Consider the following 15,985-nt stretch of genomic DNA (forward strand, 5'->3'; position numbering starts at 1 on the left):
AACACAGTAGAGACCTTCAAATTTCTAAGTTCTACTATATCACATGACCAAAAATGGACACCTAACATCAAAAATGTCATCAAAAAAGCACAACCAGAAAGCTCAAACTGCCCAAGGAGCTGCTGATACAGTTCTATAGAGGAATTATTAAGTCTATCATTTGCATCTCTATAACTGTCTGGTTTGGTTCTGCAACCCAACAGGACAGACACAGACTTCAGAGGATAATTAGGACTGCAGAAAAAACAATTGCTACCAACCTGCCTTCCATCGAGGACCTGTATATTGCACGAGTCAAAAAGAGGGCTGTGAAAATATTTACAGATCCCACACATCATGGACATAAACTGTTTCAACTCCTATCCTCAAAACGACGCTATAGAGCACTGCACACCAGAACAACTGGACACAAGAACAGTTTTTCCCCAAAAGCCATCATTCTGCTGAACAAATAATTCCCTCAACACTGTTCAATTATTACAAAATCTGCACTACTATTACTGTTAATCTTCTCATCACTCCTTATCACCCATCCCCTCCCACTTGTGACTGTATGACAGTATCACTTGTATTCTTATGATTTATATTGACTGTTTCCTAGTATGATTTGATTGCTTATTGTACCCTATGACTATCGTTAAGTGTTGCACCTTATGATTTTTGACAAATGCATCTTTTCTTTTATGTATACTGAGAGTATTTGTACCAAGACAAATTTCTTGTGCGTCCAACCACACTTGTCCAATAAAGAATTCTATTCTATTCTATTCTATTCTATTCTATTCTATTCTATTCTATTCTATTCTATTCTATTCTATTCTATTCTATTCTACCCTACCCTACCCTACCCTACCCTACCCTACCCTACCCTACCCTACCCTATTCTATTCTATTCTATTCTATTCTATTCTATTCTATTCTATTCTATTCTAATGGATTTTCCAAACCCATTTCAAAGTTCAGTGTTTCTCCCTTAAGTGACAGAATTTGGGGCACTTGGCAACCAGGCTGCATTTACATCCATTTGCAGCAGGTGCTTATATGATTTCTATTTTTGCCCACACCCAGCATTTACTTCTGGTTTTTGGCACAAACATCCAATAGTAAACAATGGATTTGCTTAATGACCATGGTGTTTGCTTAATGACTGCTGCAAAAAAATCATAAACTTGGGTTGCTCATATGGGTGACCTTCCTTTATGAATGTCACAATTTAGAACCATAACAGGCAGGTTCCATTACTAGCTGTATCTCGAACAGAATAACTTTCTGAACACTTGTGATATAAATGTATAGCTGTTTCTTTTCATAACTCTTTCAAAGGAACACACACATACAAACGCAAATATAAAGAGTGGAAAAGTATGGATTTTTAAGGATTTTTATTACACAGTAAAGAATACAACAATACCTGAATCATACTTTAAAGATTCACAGGTTGACAGACCATACATTACAGTCCAACTAAAGGAAAAAAAAAGATTAACAGGAAACCACAGTTCAGACATAGTAGACTTAAAAGCTCAAGAGTATGTTGACAAAAGCATGATGCCTAGTATCCCACCCACCGCCCCCACCCCAGTGTTAGTCTACCATTAACTTGTGGTACATGTCTGAATTAAGTATTGCACAACAACTTTTTTCTTTTCTTTTTCACAATAATGTCGCAGAACCCAAAACAAAAATCCAAAATAAACATAAAACAAAAAGAAAACCAAAGTACTTGAAAACAAAAAAACTGCATTTTCAACAGTTTCCAATTTATTTATTTATTTAGTCCTGTCCCTTGAGCAGTTCAGACAACATGGAGTCAACGTTTTCCCCCCTAAATGTTTTCCAGACGTTGGCATGCTTTGCATATAATCCAGCCTTGTACATTTCAAATCCCCAAGACATGCACCAACACACACACACACACACACACGCACACACCAACAGGCATACGCACCCCCCACCCCGCACACAATTTTCTTTTAAAAAGTAAGGATAACAGAAGGGTTTTTTTTTTTTTAAAAAAGAAGAGACTGGCAGCCCCTGCCACACGCACACTCAATACACAGTATCATGACAGAGAAAAAGAAGAAGAGGAGAGGAAGAGACAGATCAGAGGACGCCCTAGTTCTATTAGCGGCCATGATTCAGATCTAACCCAATGAAGTTAGCTTCTTTTTTTAAAATGTGTTTATTCCTACAAATTATACTCTCACGTAGCCTGTATAAGTGACAAGCAAAAAAGGAAAGTAACAAAAGTTTTTTTTCTTTCTTTCTCTTCTTTAGGTTTATGAGGTCTGCATTGTTACCAAGAAGTGATATGGTTTGCAGCTGTATGAGCTTAACTTTTGGTATCCTGGTTCTTCGGTGCCCATTTGGTTTGACTAGACTAGACCAGTTTTTTTGTTAGCTACTGGTGCAATATACATGCTGTCAGAGGTAGAGTGAAACTTTTTGCCACTGAGGAGACTGTAGCAAAACAGGAGGAGAGGAGGAAGAGGAGGAGACAGAGCTCAGAGTTAGGGGGTAATCTCTCTCTTTTTTTTGTATTTGTATTTTTTTTTCACTCCGGGTGCCCTGAATTATAAAGTAATGAGACATACTGTACTAATCCCTCTTTCACACACTTATGTTCAAGAGCAACAGTGTTGTTTCACATACATCATAGCTTCTGGAGACATAAAATTATGAGATACCATATATATATATATATATGTGCGTATGTGTGTGTGCATGTATCTATATATGCATCTTCATACAAACACATACATATATGTTTTGGATTATTAAACCCTTCATTGCCTAGAGCTCTAGAGGAATGGACTCCAGTGTCACAAGCAGAATAAGAAACAAAGGAGATCTGAATGAATTTGGGAGCACCATGATCACACAGAACGTGTTTGAAAAATTAGTTATGTGTTTTTGATTTCCATGTAAGGCAAGGCAGTTGGCAAGCACCCATTCTTCTGCTATATAAGAGCCAGGTTTCTCAACAATGAGGCAATCTAGCTCTGGAAACCCCTAAAAGTCATATGTTGTCTGTATGGATGCTTTGTATTTGCAACTTCTCCAGTTTCCAGCATGGTTTCTCAGCAGAAAATTGGACATTGGATAGAGGTTGCCTTCCTTGTCCCAGACAAAGGTAAAATCGGGAAACAGAAAACTCTGCCTCAGCTTATACAGACATTGTCTCACACAGGTACTAAACCTTCCCTATCTATTGAATAATACTAGTAGGAACAGTTTCTTTTTTCCAGAAAACTCAAAATGTGATTTTAATACTAGTAAGTCCTCACCTACCAACTGCAATTGGGACTGGCCATTTCATTGCTAAGCAATGTGGTCATAAAGTAGAAAACCACATGGTCACAAGAAACTTATGACAGTTTGTCACTTCTGGCTGTAGTCATTAAGTGAATAGCAATAGCACTAAGATGTATTTACCACTTCACAGTGCTTTACAGCCCTCTCTAAGCGGTTTACAGAGTCAGCATATTGCCTCCAACAATCTGGGTCCTCATTTTACCGACCTCAGAAGGATGGAAGGCTGAGTCAACCTTGAACCATTGAGAATCAAACTGCTGGCAGTTGGCCGAATTAGCATTCAATACTGCATTCTAACCATTGAGCCACCACAGCTCTACATCATGTGACTACAACCTGTGAATTCCTGCTGGCTTCCCCACTGCCTTTCAGAAGCCAGCTGAAAAAGTTGAAAATGGTGATCATGTGACTATGGGATGCTGAGACCGTTGTGCGCTGGTTGCCAAGCGAATCATGATCCCTTGACTGCAGGGACACGACAGTGGCCACAACTTCAAGGACCAGTTGTAAGTTTCATTATTCGGTGCCATCATAATCTGAATGGTCACAGAGCAAGTGGTTAGTAAGTTAGGACTATCTGTAATAGAGATATTTAAATAAAATGTCTGTAACCACTGAGGGAGTTCTTTGTATCCAGGCCCAACCAATCCACTTTATTTATTTAATTACATGGCACAGAATTGTTTTCTTTTTTTCTTGGAGAAAGCTTGAAATAAAAATATTTAGGAATGCCTTCTACAACGGCATTAAAGATATTAAAACCAACTTATTGCGTGGCTTACTTGGTAGAAAAGCACATAACCATCTTATGGGTTGTTTACATTTACAAATATTTCTGGCCTAGACAATGGACAATGAAGGGTTAAATGAATGTACATTATGCCTTTGCTGAACATGTTTAACCTGCTGATAATTTGGAAAATAGAAACAATGCTTTCAGAACTCAGATTTTGGTCCATCAAATCAGTCTTTGGCTGACTTCCCTTTTTTTGTTTTTTGTTTTGTAATAATACTGTAATATAAACCTGGCATTCAGCAGTGTTAAAGCTGTCAATCTACACCTCAGCATTTGGAGCTCTAATCATCATAATTTCTATTTTGTAAAATCAGAAATACCGTACAACCTTACAGTGATAATGCATGCACTTTTTTTTATTAAAAAAGTATGATAGCCTGTTTTATTTTTATTTTTTTTTATAAAATACGTATTAATGAATTTTGCAAAAGAAAAAAGAAAAAAAACAAAACAAAAAAAGGAGGGGAGAGAAAAATTTAAAAATAACCCACCACTTTTCTAATCTACAGATAAATTCGGTGAAATGGCTCTAGCATCTTTAAAAAGAGTTTGCCCCAAAAAAGCATGCCTAGGAGTCATTATGACAGTGCAAAATACATTTATGTACATCCCTCTTAGAAAAACACCAATATTTTAGCATTCCAGGAAGCATGCTAGGTTTCAGAATGTTTTTCCCCCTATAAGAGAGTGAAATAGCAGCTCCGAAAGATAGCTTTTTTCCTTTCCTTTTCTTCAGGAGAAATGAAAAAAGGAGGGGGTTTCTTTTTTTCTTTTTCTTTTGACCTTCTAGAGAAATATTACTACTACAGACAGATATAAAAGCAGCATAGAAAGTTTCTCACCTACTAGTAATAAAGAAGACTTAAATGTGAGCATAGTTAACTACAATGCATTTTCACATTTGCCCCAACACATTTACAAGGGGGAAAAAAACACAATTGGGAAACCTCACAGGACAGAAGTGCTTTAACACCAAGAGAACTACTATATTTTTCCTTATTTTTAATTGTTTTTAAAAATTAAAAACCCATACAGGATGAGATGGAAAGAATTTGGATGATATCTGGAGCTGGAGTCACTGCATTGTCACCATCGCTGATACAAAAACGAACGAGGTGAAACACACCCGATGGTCTTTCTCTGTGGAAGCTTGTTAAAAAAAGTGAAGGAAATTTTGAAGCTTGTTTTTTTTTTTTTCATCTTTGAGAGGGGGAAGGATAGAGGCAGCTGGTTGATATTATAGCTGCCAAAATGCTAATTAACTGCAGGCTGTGTTCTTATTTCTGTTCTAAAAAAAAAATACAAAACCAAAACAAAACAGAAAACTAATCCCCACCAAAAAAACGAAACAAAGGACAGAAAAGAAGAGGAGATCTTTGTGTGGTGGTATTTTTTTTCCCTTTGCTGCTCTTTTAAGTCCTTCATCCCACTGCAATCATCTTCCATTTTTCATTCTGTTGACCTGGATATTATTATTTCATTCAGAAACAAGAAAAAAAATGAACATCTGTGTCTCCTTCCAATCTGCTGCACATCTGCGTGTTTTTGATATGGGTTTTCAGAGTTCAAGTCAGTAACCCATGGACGCTATTCATCTTCTTATTAAAATGTCTGCGGCTTTATCCAATGCTTAAGCCCATGAGGGGGGGTTGTTTTCTTTCTTTCTTTCTTACTTTCTCTCTCTCTCTCTCTCATTCTCTCTCTCTTTCTCGCAGTTAAAAAAAATCCATTTTTTTTGTTACAAAGAACATTGTGACTTTATATTATTAGCATTTTTGCTTTCAACAGCAATTAGCAATCTCTTGGTTTGCTGTTTGGTAAAGCATTGTGTTAATGAGGTCACCTAGTTTAAAATCCCAGCTACTGGAAAATAACAGGGAGGAGGTCAAATCTATCATTGTGTGTATGTTCAATCTTCTCTGTTTCCTAAAGAAAAGATATCTTTGTTATCCAGAATAAGTCATTATGACCCGTTACTGGCCTTCTGGGTTTGCTTCTACCTCAAGATACAGTATAATTTCTTTTATAATATTGAAATGTGAAAGTTCAGCAGAAACCTTTGAGTATCTGAGGATGAGGATTTTGTTTTGTTTTGTATTTGTCTTTAAGTATTTTAAAGTTCAGTCTTAGCGAGGAGTTGACTCTATGGTGCTTGGAGTTCCAGGGGTGTTTGACCTGGGAGTAGCTGCTGGTGGGGTGTCGATGGGGCTCCTGGCTCCACTATTCGGTGTTGCAGAGGAGCTGACTGCTGGTGTCTCCCCTTGTGGCTGGGCCTGTAGAGTCTGTCCACAGAGGTGGTGATGTTTCTCCCAGTCTTTATGTTGGCAAAATGAGCCACAGTAACGTGCAGTATTGCAACCACTGCAAGTTTCGCTGGCTTTACGGCCACAGTTCCAGCAACTCTGCATAGAGAGATGGGTGAAAAGAACAAAGGATATAAAAAAAATTGGTGAGAAATTCTATGGGTAGAATGAGTACGAAGCTATCTATTTTGAGAAATTGTGTGAGGGAAGGAGAAAACTTCAAACCAGTTTTTTACTACACAGTGGAATATCCAACATACCCAAATCTTGGCCATTTGACAGGCCAAAGCTAGGGTCTCCTTTAGAACACTTGCCACTATAGCACATAAGATTTGGTAACCTGCGGCTGGTGCATTTTTATGACTTATAAATCAATTCCACTACAACTGATACAATTAAAAAACAGTAATAATGGTCAGAAACCACAGATATCTAACCTTTAGAAAGGAAATGCATTGGTTTTAAGAAACTCCTCCTTGAAACCAACAGTTTTGGATCTCACTAAATACCTAAGCAATGCTCCAGTCATAATCATTAAATGGTGGAAGATTTAAGATAGAATTAAGCTTTGAGGTATGCTTGGCTCAAAATGTTAAGGGAAGCACAAAAGCAAATTTAAAAAAATCCATGTATTATGAGTCAAGGTAGATTTCTAGTAGATACCTGGACATACTCATTCTATTGTCTTTCACCTCTTCCAGGATCTTTTTCAACTTCCCTGTTTTTCCTAGGAAGTTGTGGTGACTATTCTAGGCCCAACCCTGCTAAACCGTCTGAGATCAGAAAAAGCCAGTTAACTGCTGGTAGCTGCTATGACTATGATCACACAATGATAGAGTTTTCTGGAGTTTTGTAAAGGCCTCATTGTATTTATGTAGCAAAGTGAAGATATGAAGATTCAGTTTGATTGCAGCAATCCTCAGCATTAGAAAATAACTTGTCAAGGGAAATATTTCACAATTGCATCACAATGTTATACCTCTATAAAAACCTCCGTATACCAGATCTTGATGCAATCGATTTTGCGCGCAGTGGACTACATTTCCTTATTCAATGAACATTCTGGAATAAAATTAATCCACTAAAACAAGGTTTCACTATATTATGCCTTCCTGCAGAAGCCAGGAGGCAGCGCACTTAAGAAAGAGATGCATCGAAGAATTTTCTCATGAAAAACGACTCCAGAAGTTGTCTCAACAGGGTGTACACTACAGATAGTCCTTGACTTACAACTGTAACTGAGCCCAGAATTATGGTCAGAAATTGTGCTGCTTGTTAAGTGGATTATCATATGAACTTGTCTGATTTTAAGACCTTTTTTGTGAGAGCCATTAAGCGAATCCACTGTCTGCAATGTGTGGAGAGGTTTTTTTTATTTTTTGCTGGAAACCAGAATTAAATGCCTGTTTCTGGCAAAAAAACCATTGTAACTTGTGGTCATGTGACTGTGGGAATGCTTCAAATGGTCCTAAATGTGTGCTGGATGCTGGGTGTCCAACATGCTATTACTTGATCATGGAGGACGGAGCGGCTGCTGTAATTTCAAATTTGGGTTTAAGTAGCCCAGGGAGGTTGGCATAACATTAAGCAATTGGTCATAAGACAAGGACTTCCTGTAATGTTCTTGGTCTAAGTAAGACTTCACAACTAACTGCTGTATAAAAATCTGTATTCGCTACAGATTAACACAGAAATCATGGTTTTCATGACTCTAACAGGAGAATTAGATTTTTAGAATACAATAGAATAGAATAACAGAGTTGAAAGGGATCTTGGAGGTCTTCTAGTCCAACCCCCTGCTTAGACAGGAAACCAGACAAATGGTTATCCGACATCTTTTTTAAAACTTCCAGTGTTGGAGCATTCACAACTTCTGGAGGCAAGCTGATCCACTGATTAATTGTTCTAACTGTCAGGAAATTTCTCCTTAGTTCTAAGTTGCTTCTCTCCTTGATTAGTTTCCACCCATTGCTTCTTGTCCTGCCCTCAGGTGCTTTTACAACAGTCCTAAGCTACATAAGACAATTGCCCAAAAGAAAGCCAAAATATCTCATTGCTAATCCCCCAAAAGGTGTGTACAAGGGGGAGGGAAAGGCTTCTTCACTATCAAGTTCACTTTTCTCTCATTTAGCTCAAAATTCAGACAACATGGTGCTCATGAAGATTGGATATATAAAAAAGAATTTTTTTGCAGTTTAAAAGCACCAGCAACTTTTTTAATTTAAAGGAGAGATATTAAAGAAGATAGGCTCACTGATGGCTGATGATGATTGGTAGCAGAATTTAGTCACCGTGACCTAATTGTTTATTCTAACCCAACATTTCTCAACCTTGACAACTTTAAGACCTGTGGATCTCAGCTGGAGGGCTGGGGAATTCTGGGCTTTGAAATCCCCAAGTTTTCAAAGTTGCCAAGGTTGAGAAACGCTGCAGAAAGGGAAAAGCACTTTGTATGCCGTCCAGATATGATGGCATGTAGTAAGGAGGCGCATTCCAGAGGAGTAAGAAGCTTTCAGTCTGGATGCTACATATGAAAGAGTGTGAAGGCAAACTCTCCCTAACTGTTTAAAGCGTATATTGCAGATGCATATGATAGACACCATAGAAAAACTCACCACAGCTAGGTTGTCACTGCTGAGTCACCGTAGGCAACTCACCACAGGAGAAGGCTAGAAGCCAGGGGAACCACCCTCTCCTCCTCCACTCTCTTCCTCTCTTCTTCCTTAATCTGGCTTACCCTCCCTGACCAATACCCCTTAAATCTGCGAGACCCTCTCCCAAATGATTTTTCTTCTGGTTGAGGGGAACGACTCCCTCTTCCCATACCCATTTTGTCCTGCTTTTTTCCCCACAGTCCCAGCTACAGAGGAGGAGCAGAAGGTTCCTCTCACCTCTGGCATTCTCCCATTACATTACATTAGACTGATGTAACTAATAAAAGGAATTGTTCCATGGTGAGATGCCCCATGATAAATTGGTGGGGGCATGACAGCTCAGGTAAGGAGGTGGTGTCGAGCCAATGGCAGAAAGTAGTCTTAAGACTCTATAATAGAATTGTCAGTCTGACAAGGTTATGTCTGTACCCGTGTTTCCCTGAAAATAAGACCAGGTTTTATATTAATTTTTGCTCCAAAAGACTTGTTAGGGCTTATTTTTCAGGTAAGTCTTATTTTGGGGGAAATACAGTATTAAATGCAGATGATCTTAACTGCGGCTTACTTTTGGGGTGGGGCTTATATTATAAGCATCCTGAAAAATCATGCTAAGACTTATTTTCTACTTGTGTCTTATTTTTAGGGAAACATTGTAGTGTATAATAGATGTGAAATTTTTTAAAAAATCAGTTTGTAAGAATCACCAAATGCCATTCTTGGTTTTGGGCCTTATATTGCATGCATTTAGAAACTGAAAGTCTGGGTAGTAGAAATTAGGACTCTGTTTGTAACTCTTCCACTCATTAAAATGTTAACTTTATAACTTAAGGCTATTCTTCAAATAGTCCAAACTCTGACATTTAAGCAGATTAAGAAAGAAAATCCAACATTGGCATTTGAAGAAATCTTCAAATGGATGTTTATTGGTACCAAATTTGGTAAGCACCAGGCTTAAGTCTTTTTATGTTCCCTGGACCAACTAGATGGTCCTATATTTAGAATGTATGTTATTGCTTTTCATTATTAATTTAATACTCCAAATTCTACTTTATGATGGTAGCTGTATAAATTGAATGTATTAAAATTTAAATAATACTCATAAGATACACTCACAAGATAGCTTATGATTCTCTAAAACATAACATTTTCAATTCTAAACATACAAGTATAGTTGTTCCTCCTGAACTCAAGTGGGGAAAAACCACCCCAAAATTTCAGAAATTATATTAGTATGTTGGATTTTTCTGGCCTCCCTGTATTGATGCACCATCAATAGATTTTCACTGTGGGATAACAAGCAAGGATATATGGTTCAAATCTCCTTTTTTCCATTCAAAAAGTTGTGCTTAAGATACTGAAATTCTGTCCCTGTCTACATTTCATCCCAAAGTACAAGAATTCCTTGTTAAGCACATAGCCAGCTGATGGCATCTTACATTTCTATTCCCTGCCAAATAGAAAACCACCAAAAGGATGCCTGTTGCTCCTTTCCCTCCAGCTTTACTGTGCCAGCTGGATCACTGGAGCAAAGCCAGCAGATAAGTGAAATTCCTAAACTACAACAGAAATCCCAATTACCAGGAAGAACAAAGGCCTAAGTCCAAAATACTGTTCTAAGGAAATTAAACATTTAATTGGAGTCAAGTGGCTTCTTTAGAAAACAGTTCTAGTGTAGGATATACTCTCTTTCTCTCTTTTTTTGGCACAGGAATGTTTTGGCAGATGCAAGAATAGTGAAGTGTCCAGTACTCATACCTCTTTTCCTTTCTCTTTCTCTTTAATAGATTGAATTCAGATGTATGCGGCATTTCTATCTAAACTCATACAGAGGAAGTGTGCAGACTAAACCAGGTAATTACAAATGCATGAGTTAGGGATTAGGTGCTTTTTTTTGGTATTTGCAGAAATTGTTCCCATCTTTTAAAAACTCTTCTTAAAAAGTGGAATTACTAACACAGAGAAACAGATGTTTTTGGTGGTTCAATTGCAAGGAACATAGGCTCCTTGTCTGCCATCAGTTGGTTTTGATTCGCTATCCATGGTTTCAGGTTCATTCTGAGGATTGGAGGATAGTTCACTGTAGTTTTACAATTATTTCATGGGGAGAGGATTATCATGATGAAAAATTATAAAATGGGACATTTCCAATAGATTTTGCTGAGTTTAGTTTGAAGCCCAGTTTTGCGACCCATCAAATATTGCAGCTATATAGCGTGTATTGTTTTATTGGAGCCAAAGCAGAAACTTCAAGGAAATATCAGAGAAAGGAGGAGACGACGCTAGTCATTACCAATCAGTTTTATGTCTCCGAGGAGACTTCCCACATCAACACTCTCTGCTAGAAACCCTCACTTGAGTGGATTTAGAGTAACAACAATGTTGAAAGTTCTGCATCTAAAATTTCCAGGGTCTCCTTGTAAAGACAGACTCCTTGGCAACTTCAGTTAAAAGGGCCATGGACCAGGAATGGTAAAGAACTTGGCATGTGAAACTGAAGAGCTACTCCAAACCAGTTTGACAATATTGGGTTGGAGAGACAATTAGGGAAGTTCTCATGTCCCTCTAATAGGCGCAAATATGCCCTGGAAACTGTTTACGTATGGCATAGCCTGGTAACATTTTCTTCATCTCACTGCCATCCTACAGCTGAAGAAGCTTAATATCATATTTAGCTGTTTCAGTTTTAGTGTTTTCCTTCTTCTCCTGTCATAATTTTAGGTGTGGATAATATCTAGCATCCTTAATAAATGATGTGCTTGATGACACTGTCAAAATGGAATCTATCCAACATCCACTGGCCACTTGTGGTTCTGCAGATGAACATCTCCCTTCCCATTCACTGGGCCCTGTTGGGGCCATTTTCTGTTGGGTTGTAGGAGACACATGATTTCCACAGAGGTATCTGCTTGTATAATGCTTGACTTTCTTTTTTTCTTCCATTCAATCTTGCCTGATTCTCAGACATTGCCTGGACAAGTCCCTGAAGTTTTCTTACCAGGATTTTTAAGAAGTGGTTTGCTATTGCTTCTTTCCTAGGGCTGAAAGAAGCAACTGGCCCAAGATCACTCAGCTGGCTTTTCACCTAAGGTGGTAATAGAACTCAGGGTCTCCCAGGTTTTTTAGATTTTTTAATCCCCCCTTTTATTATTTCTGTAATAACTAATACTGCACACTGGATAGCAAATCCATTTTATTGTACGCACAGCTACATTAATAGGCATTTTTTTTAAAAAAAACACAAGCTTAGTGCTATTAGTCAATTGATTTGAAGCCTTGGTAAAAACATATTGAGGCTATAATCTAGCAGGGCATAGTTATTCAATACTTGGATAAAATTATAGATTGTAGCTTGAAGCAATATGAAAAGTAAAAAGGAAATATATACTAATCCTATTCTCTTTGGCTTCTGATATATCTTTAAGGGACCAATATTCAGGAAGTGTTATTTTATGGCAATAAGTGAGAAGAGAGGCATTTCTTGTTCTTCACTAGTTATTTCTCCTAAAGAAGAGTAATTTAGTGCTCCTAGCAAAAGGTTCTCAAATTTTGACACAGTGGCCAATCAGAGCATTGTGAAGGCAAAAATTTCTATCACTTGCCCTCTTTCTGGGTCTTAAATCATAGTTTTGCCCTCAGTGCCTAGAGATGCTAAATCGTACCTGCAGTCATTGTCTAATCATGTACAGTCTCATAGCTGTCTAAAGTAACTGTATTAGTAAACATTTTTCTTCTGCTAAGTCCTGCCTGTCTATTAAGGTCTGTGCTGTTGACTGTAGTCTAAACCTCCTTGGATGTGAATATGAGAAAGTATATATAGAACAGTGAAGTGCTACCTATAAATGTATAGATACCAAGTCCTATTTATAAACATATGCTTCAATCAATGTTAATGGCACTAAAATGTGCTTAACTTTTGCTGGAACTGATCTATGATTTCTTAAAAACCCTTCATAAACAATGATGTTCTGTCTGTCTTCCATGATGCAGTTGGAATTAATGCAGAGAGAAAAAGCTTAAGAGCATGAGTGCTCCCATTAAAACCTATTCACAATGTTATTTTGCTTTACCTATAGTTGCAACTCTGTAGTAATGATTCCAATCTTTACAATATTCATTTTTACATCATACACATATACCCAGGACATTCACTTCTGAGGTAACCAATGTTATTCGAAGCACAGGAAAAGAGTAAGAAATATTAAGTCAAAGAAATTATAGGTAGGAGATAAGAGAAATGTCAAAGAAATCCAACTAGACTGACTTTATACCAATACTGTTCAGTATATTCCTCTCCAGACTTTTTTTATTACTTCAAACCATAATTTGTCCTGGATTTAGTGAATGCTTGGGGTATGTTTGCATAACAAAGCCTATTGCACTGTCTTTGCTTATGTTTGGATATACCCAAGCTCTGCTGAAAAATATTTTTGTTTCATCTTACTATTACAGCATAATCTTAGTTCTGAAAGTGTCTATCACTTCAGTCTATTCCAAATGCTACAACCGTATTATTAACCATATTATTAAGAACTAAAGAAACTTCTTGGATGAGAAGCGAAATGTCTTCAAGGAAAAACAAAGAAAATCTTGTTGCCTTTTGAAAAAGCATCTTTGGGACATATTATTAACCACAAACATTTTTAGGGAACACCTTTAGCTTCTTGCTAAAAGGGATTCCCTGGCTACTTGGTCTGCTTTTGGTGACAGTTATTACAGCTGTTTAAGAGTTCCATGCCTTGGTATCAGGCTATTTGAAATATCTTGTTCTTCCAAAAGAGGCTGAGCTTTTAAAGACATTGAGAAAATTGAATGCCTTTCAAAAAGACTGCAGTACTGAAGCATCAGACTATCCTCCTTTTTGATAATAGCATGTGACAATTTATGAGATATATATCTCATCTCTCCTCCAAGAGCTCAAATCTTGTTAAACAGGGTTTACATTTTATCCTTGCAACAACAACCCTGTGAAGTGGGTTGGCCTGAGGGAAAGAGAGAGACCAAAGGTCCAGATATTAAGTAGGTTCTTTGGTTGAAGGTGAATTACAATTTCAAAATCTTAACCACTATATTCCCCATGGGTTATCTTCACATAACAAAACATACATTATATCTACTCCTCTCTCCTCTGTCTCAAGCTAGGATAATAATTCAGCTTTCCCTGACCTTGAGCCCTCTGGAACTATTTAGTCTGCATTTCCCTGATGTCTCTATTGGCTGGAGATTCTGGAATTTGTATTTTCAACATATTGGAATGGTTGTGACCGTTTAAAGATCGCATTCACAAACAAACTGTCTTGACATAAGTGAAGTACATAATGCCAATACATTTTAATTTATATCAAATTTAATTCTGCAAAAGATTTGCTAAGAATGACATTTCTCTTTCATACACAGGCACACAAACAGACACACATTTATTCTTAGGGTTTTTTTTTTTTTTTTTAGGAAACTTTCAGATGTTGTAAATCAATTCCTTATGTCTCTTCTTCATTCATCTGCTACACATTAAGTTGAAACTCTGGGCATCTAGTCATTTCCCAATAGCCTTTCATCTCTGATGATGCCTGGGACCAATTAAAATCTTACTCTCCCTTAAATAATGGATGTGTATTACTCCACGCTGTAGATTTTGCCTGTGATTTTTGCCACTTCTTTCCACATGGAGCAAGGACTTAATTGGAATTTTTGCACCTAAATCACTCTAGATGTTACCAACTTGCTACACATATTAAACACCATGCTTAGAATAATTAAAATTGTGTAAATATTTCAAAATAGATAAATTGTGTGAAATATTTCACATAATTTTTAAATACTAAATTAAGATATCTTATCAACATCTTAATTTAGTATTTAAAAATTATTGAAAACTACGCTCACAAAAATGCTGGTACATGTAAAAAGATATGATAAAAAGAAAGACCATAAACAAAAGCTCCCATCAATGTTAAGCTGAAAGAAATTATACTTAGCATCTGTTTATTGGGGCAGGCTTAATCAAGACTTCCCTTTCCGCATGGATTTTAATATTTCTTTTTTCTCTGAAAGACACAAGAATTCATTTTATCCAAAACACTTGGATTTGCAACAGAATATATGATCCTCCCTCTGTATTCTTACTTCCTTTTATATATGGTGCCATATGTGCCCCCCAAAAGCTTTCACTGACATCTTCCAGCCTGAACTAAGGTTTTATCATCATTGTCCCTAATATACTCTTTGTTGCTCTTTGAATCTGTTTTCTTCTGCCAGATGCTGTTTTCTCACCATTCCCTTTACAGAAAATCCTGCAGTTGAAATAATAGGTTCCAGTTCAGAAAAGGATGTTACAAGCCTGATAACACATTTTGTTTGCATTCTAAAAACCTCATTCTTCATTGATCATACAAGTATACTAAAATAGATTTCCAGTATACTTATACAAAATGATTTACTTTGTACTGAAACATATACCCTTTCTATTTGTTGGAAAGGATTTGAAATGCAAATTATTTTTGAAATTGTTTTAACTATTATGTACAATTTAAATATAACTGAAAACTAGTTAGAAATCACCAATATAAGATTACACTTCTAATATTTATTTATCAAGTGAGATTTTTTTTAATGTTAATGTAACTGTTGCCACAAAATGATACTCCATCCCCATTCTTTTATTATTCATTATGCCTATAAATATGTCCATCCTATCTACATTATGGAGGAACCAGCATGTGATCACAAAATAAAATATGGAAATTTAGAGTAGCATTTGCAGTGACTTCATTTAATACACTGTGGAATACATGAAATCAGAAGGAAAACATGAGCTCAATAAATATGATCTAAATACTTTTAAAACTATTTTAATATTTGCATTGGAGAATTCAAAATATCCTTACTTCAAAATGCTGTTTCATTGACTTAGTGGGATTACT

The 15,985-nt window shown here is 36.8% G+C and overlaps 1 protein-coding gene across 8 annotated transcripts in view; it reads right to left on the bottom strand.

The window, feature by feature from the left end:
- Positions 1-1,365: 1,365 nt before the first annotated feature.
- RUNX1T1 (RUNX1 partner transcriptional co-repressor 1) overlaps positions 1,366-15,985 on the bottom strand; it is a 148,804-nt gene continuing 134,184 nt past the window's right edge. For 5 of the 8 annotated variants that reach the window (XM_026705982.2, XM_026705980.2, XM_087931494.1 and 2 more), the window contains one exon: positions 1,366-6,513. In XM_026705982.2, coding sequence (XP_026561767.1) covers positions 6,238-6,513 — 276 coding nt within the window. In that variant the 3' untranslated portion in view covers positions 1,366-6,237. Of the gene's footprint in view, positions 15,110-15,985 lie in introns of all 8 variants that reach the window. The other 3 variants (XM_087931496.1, XM_026705983.2, XM_087931495.1) reach the window with 1 other exon arrangement.

This window comes from Pseudonaja textilis, chromosome 3, assembly GCF_049901715.1.
Source record: "Pseudonaja textilis isolate UNSWEBS1 chromosome 3, rPseTex1.2, whole genome shotgun sequence".
Lineage (NCBI taxonomy): Eukaryota > Metazoa > Chordata > Lepidosauria > Squamata > Elapidae > Pseudonaja > Pseudonaja textilis.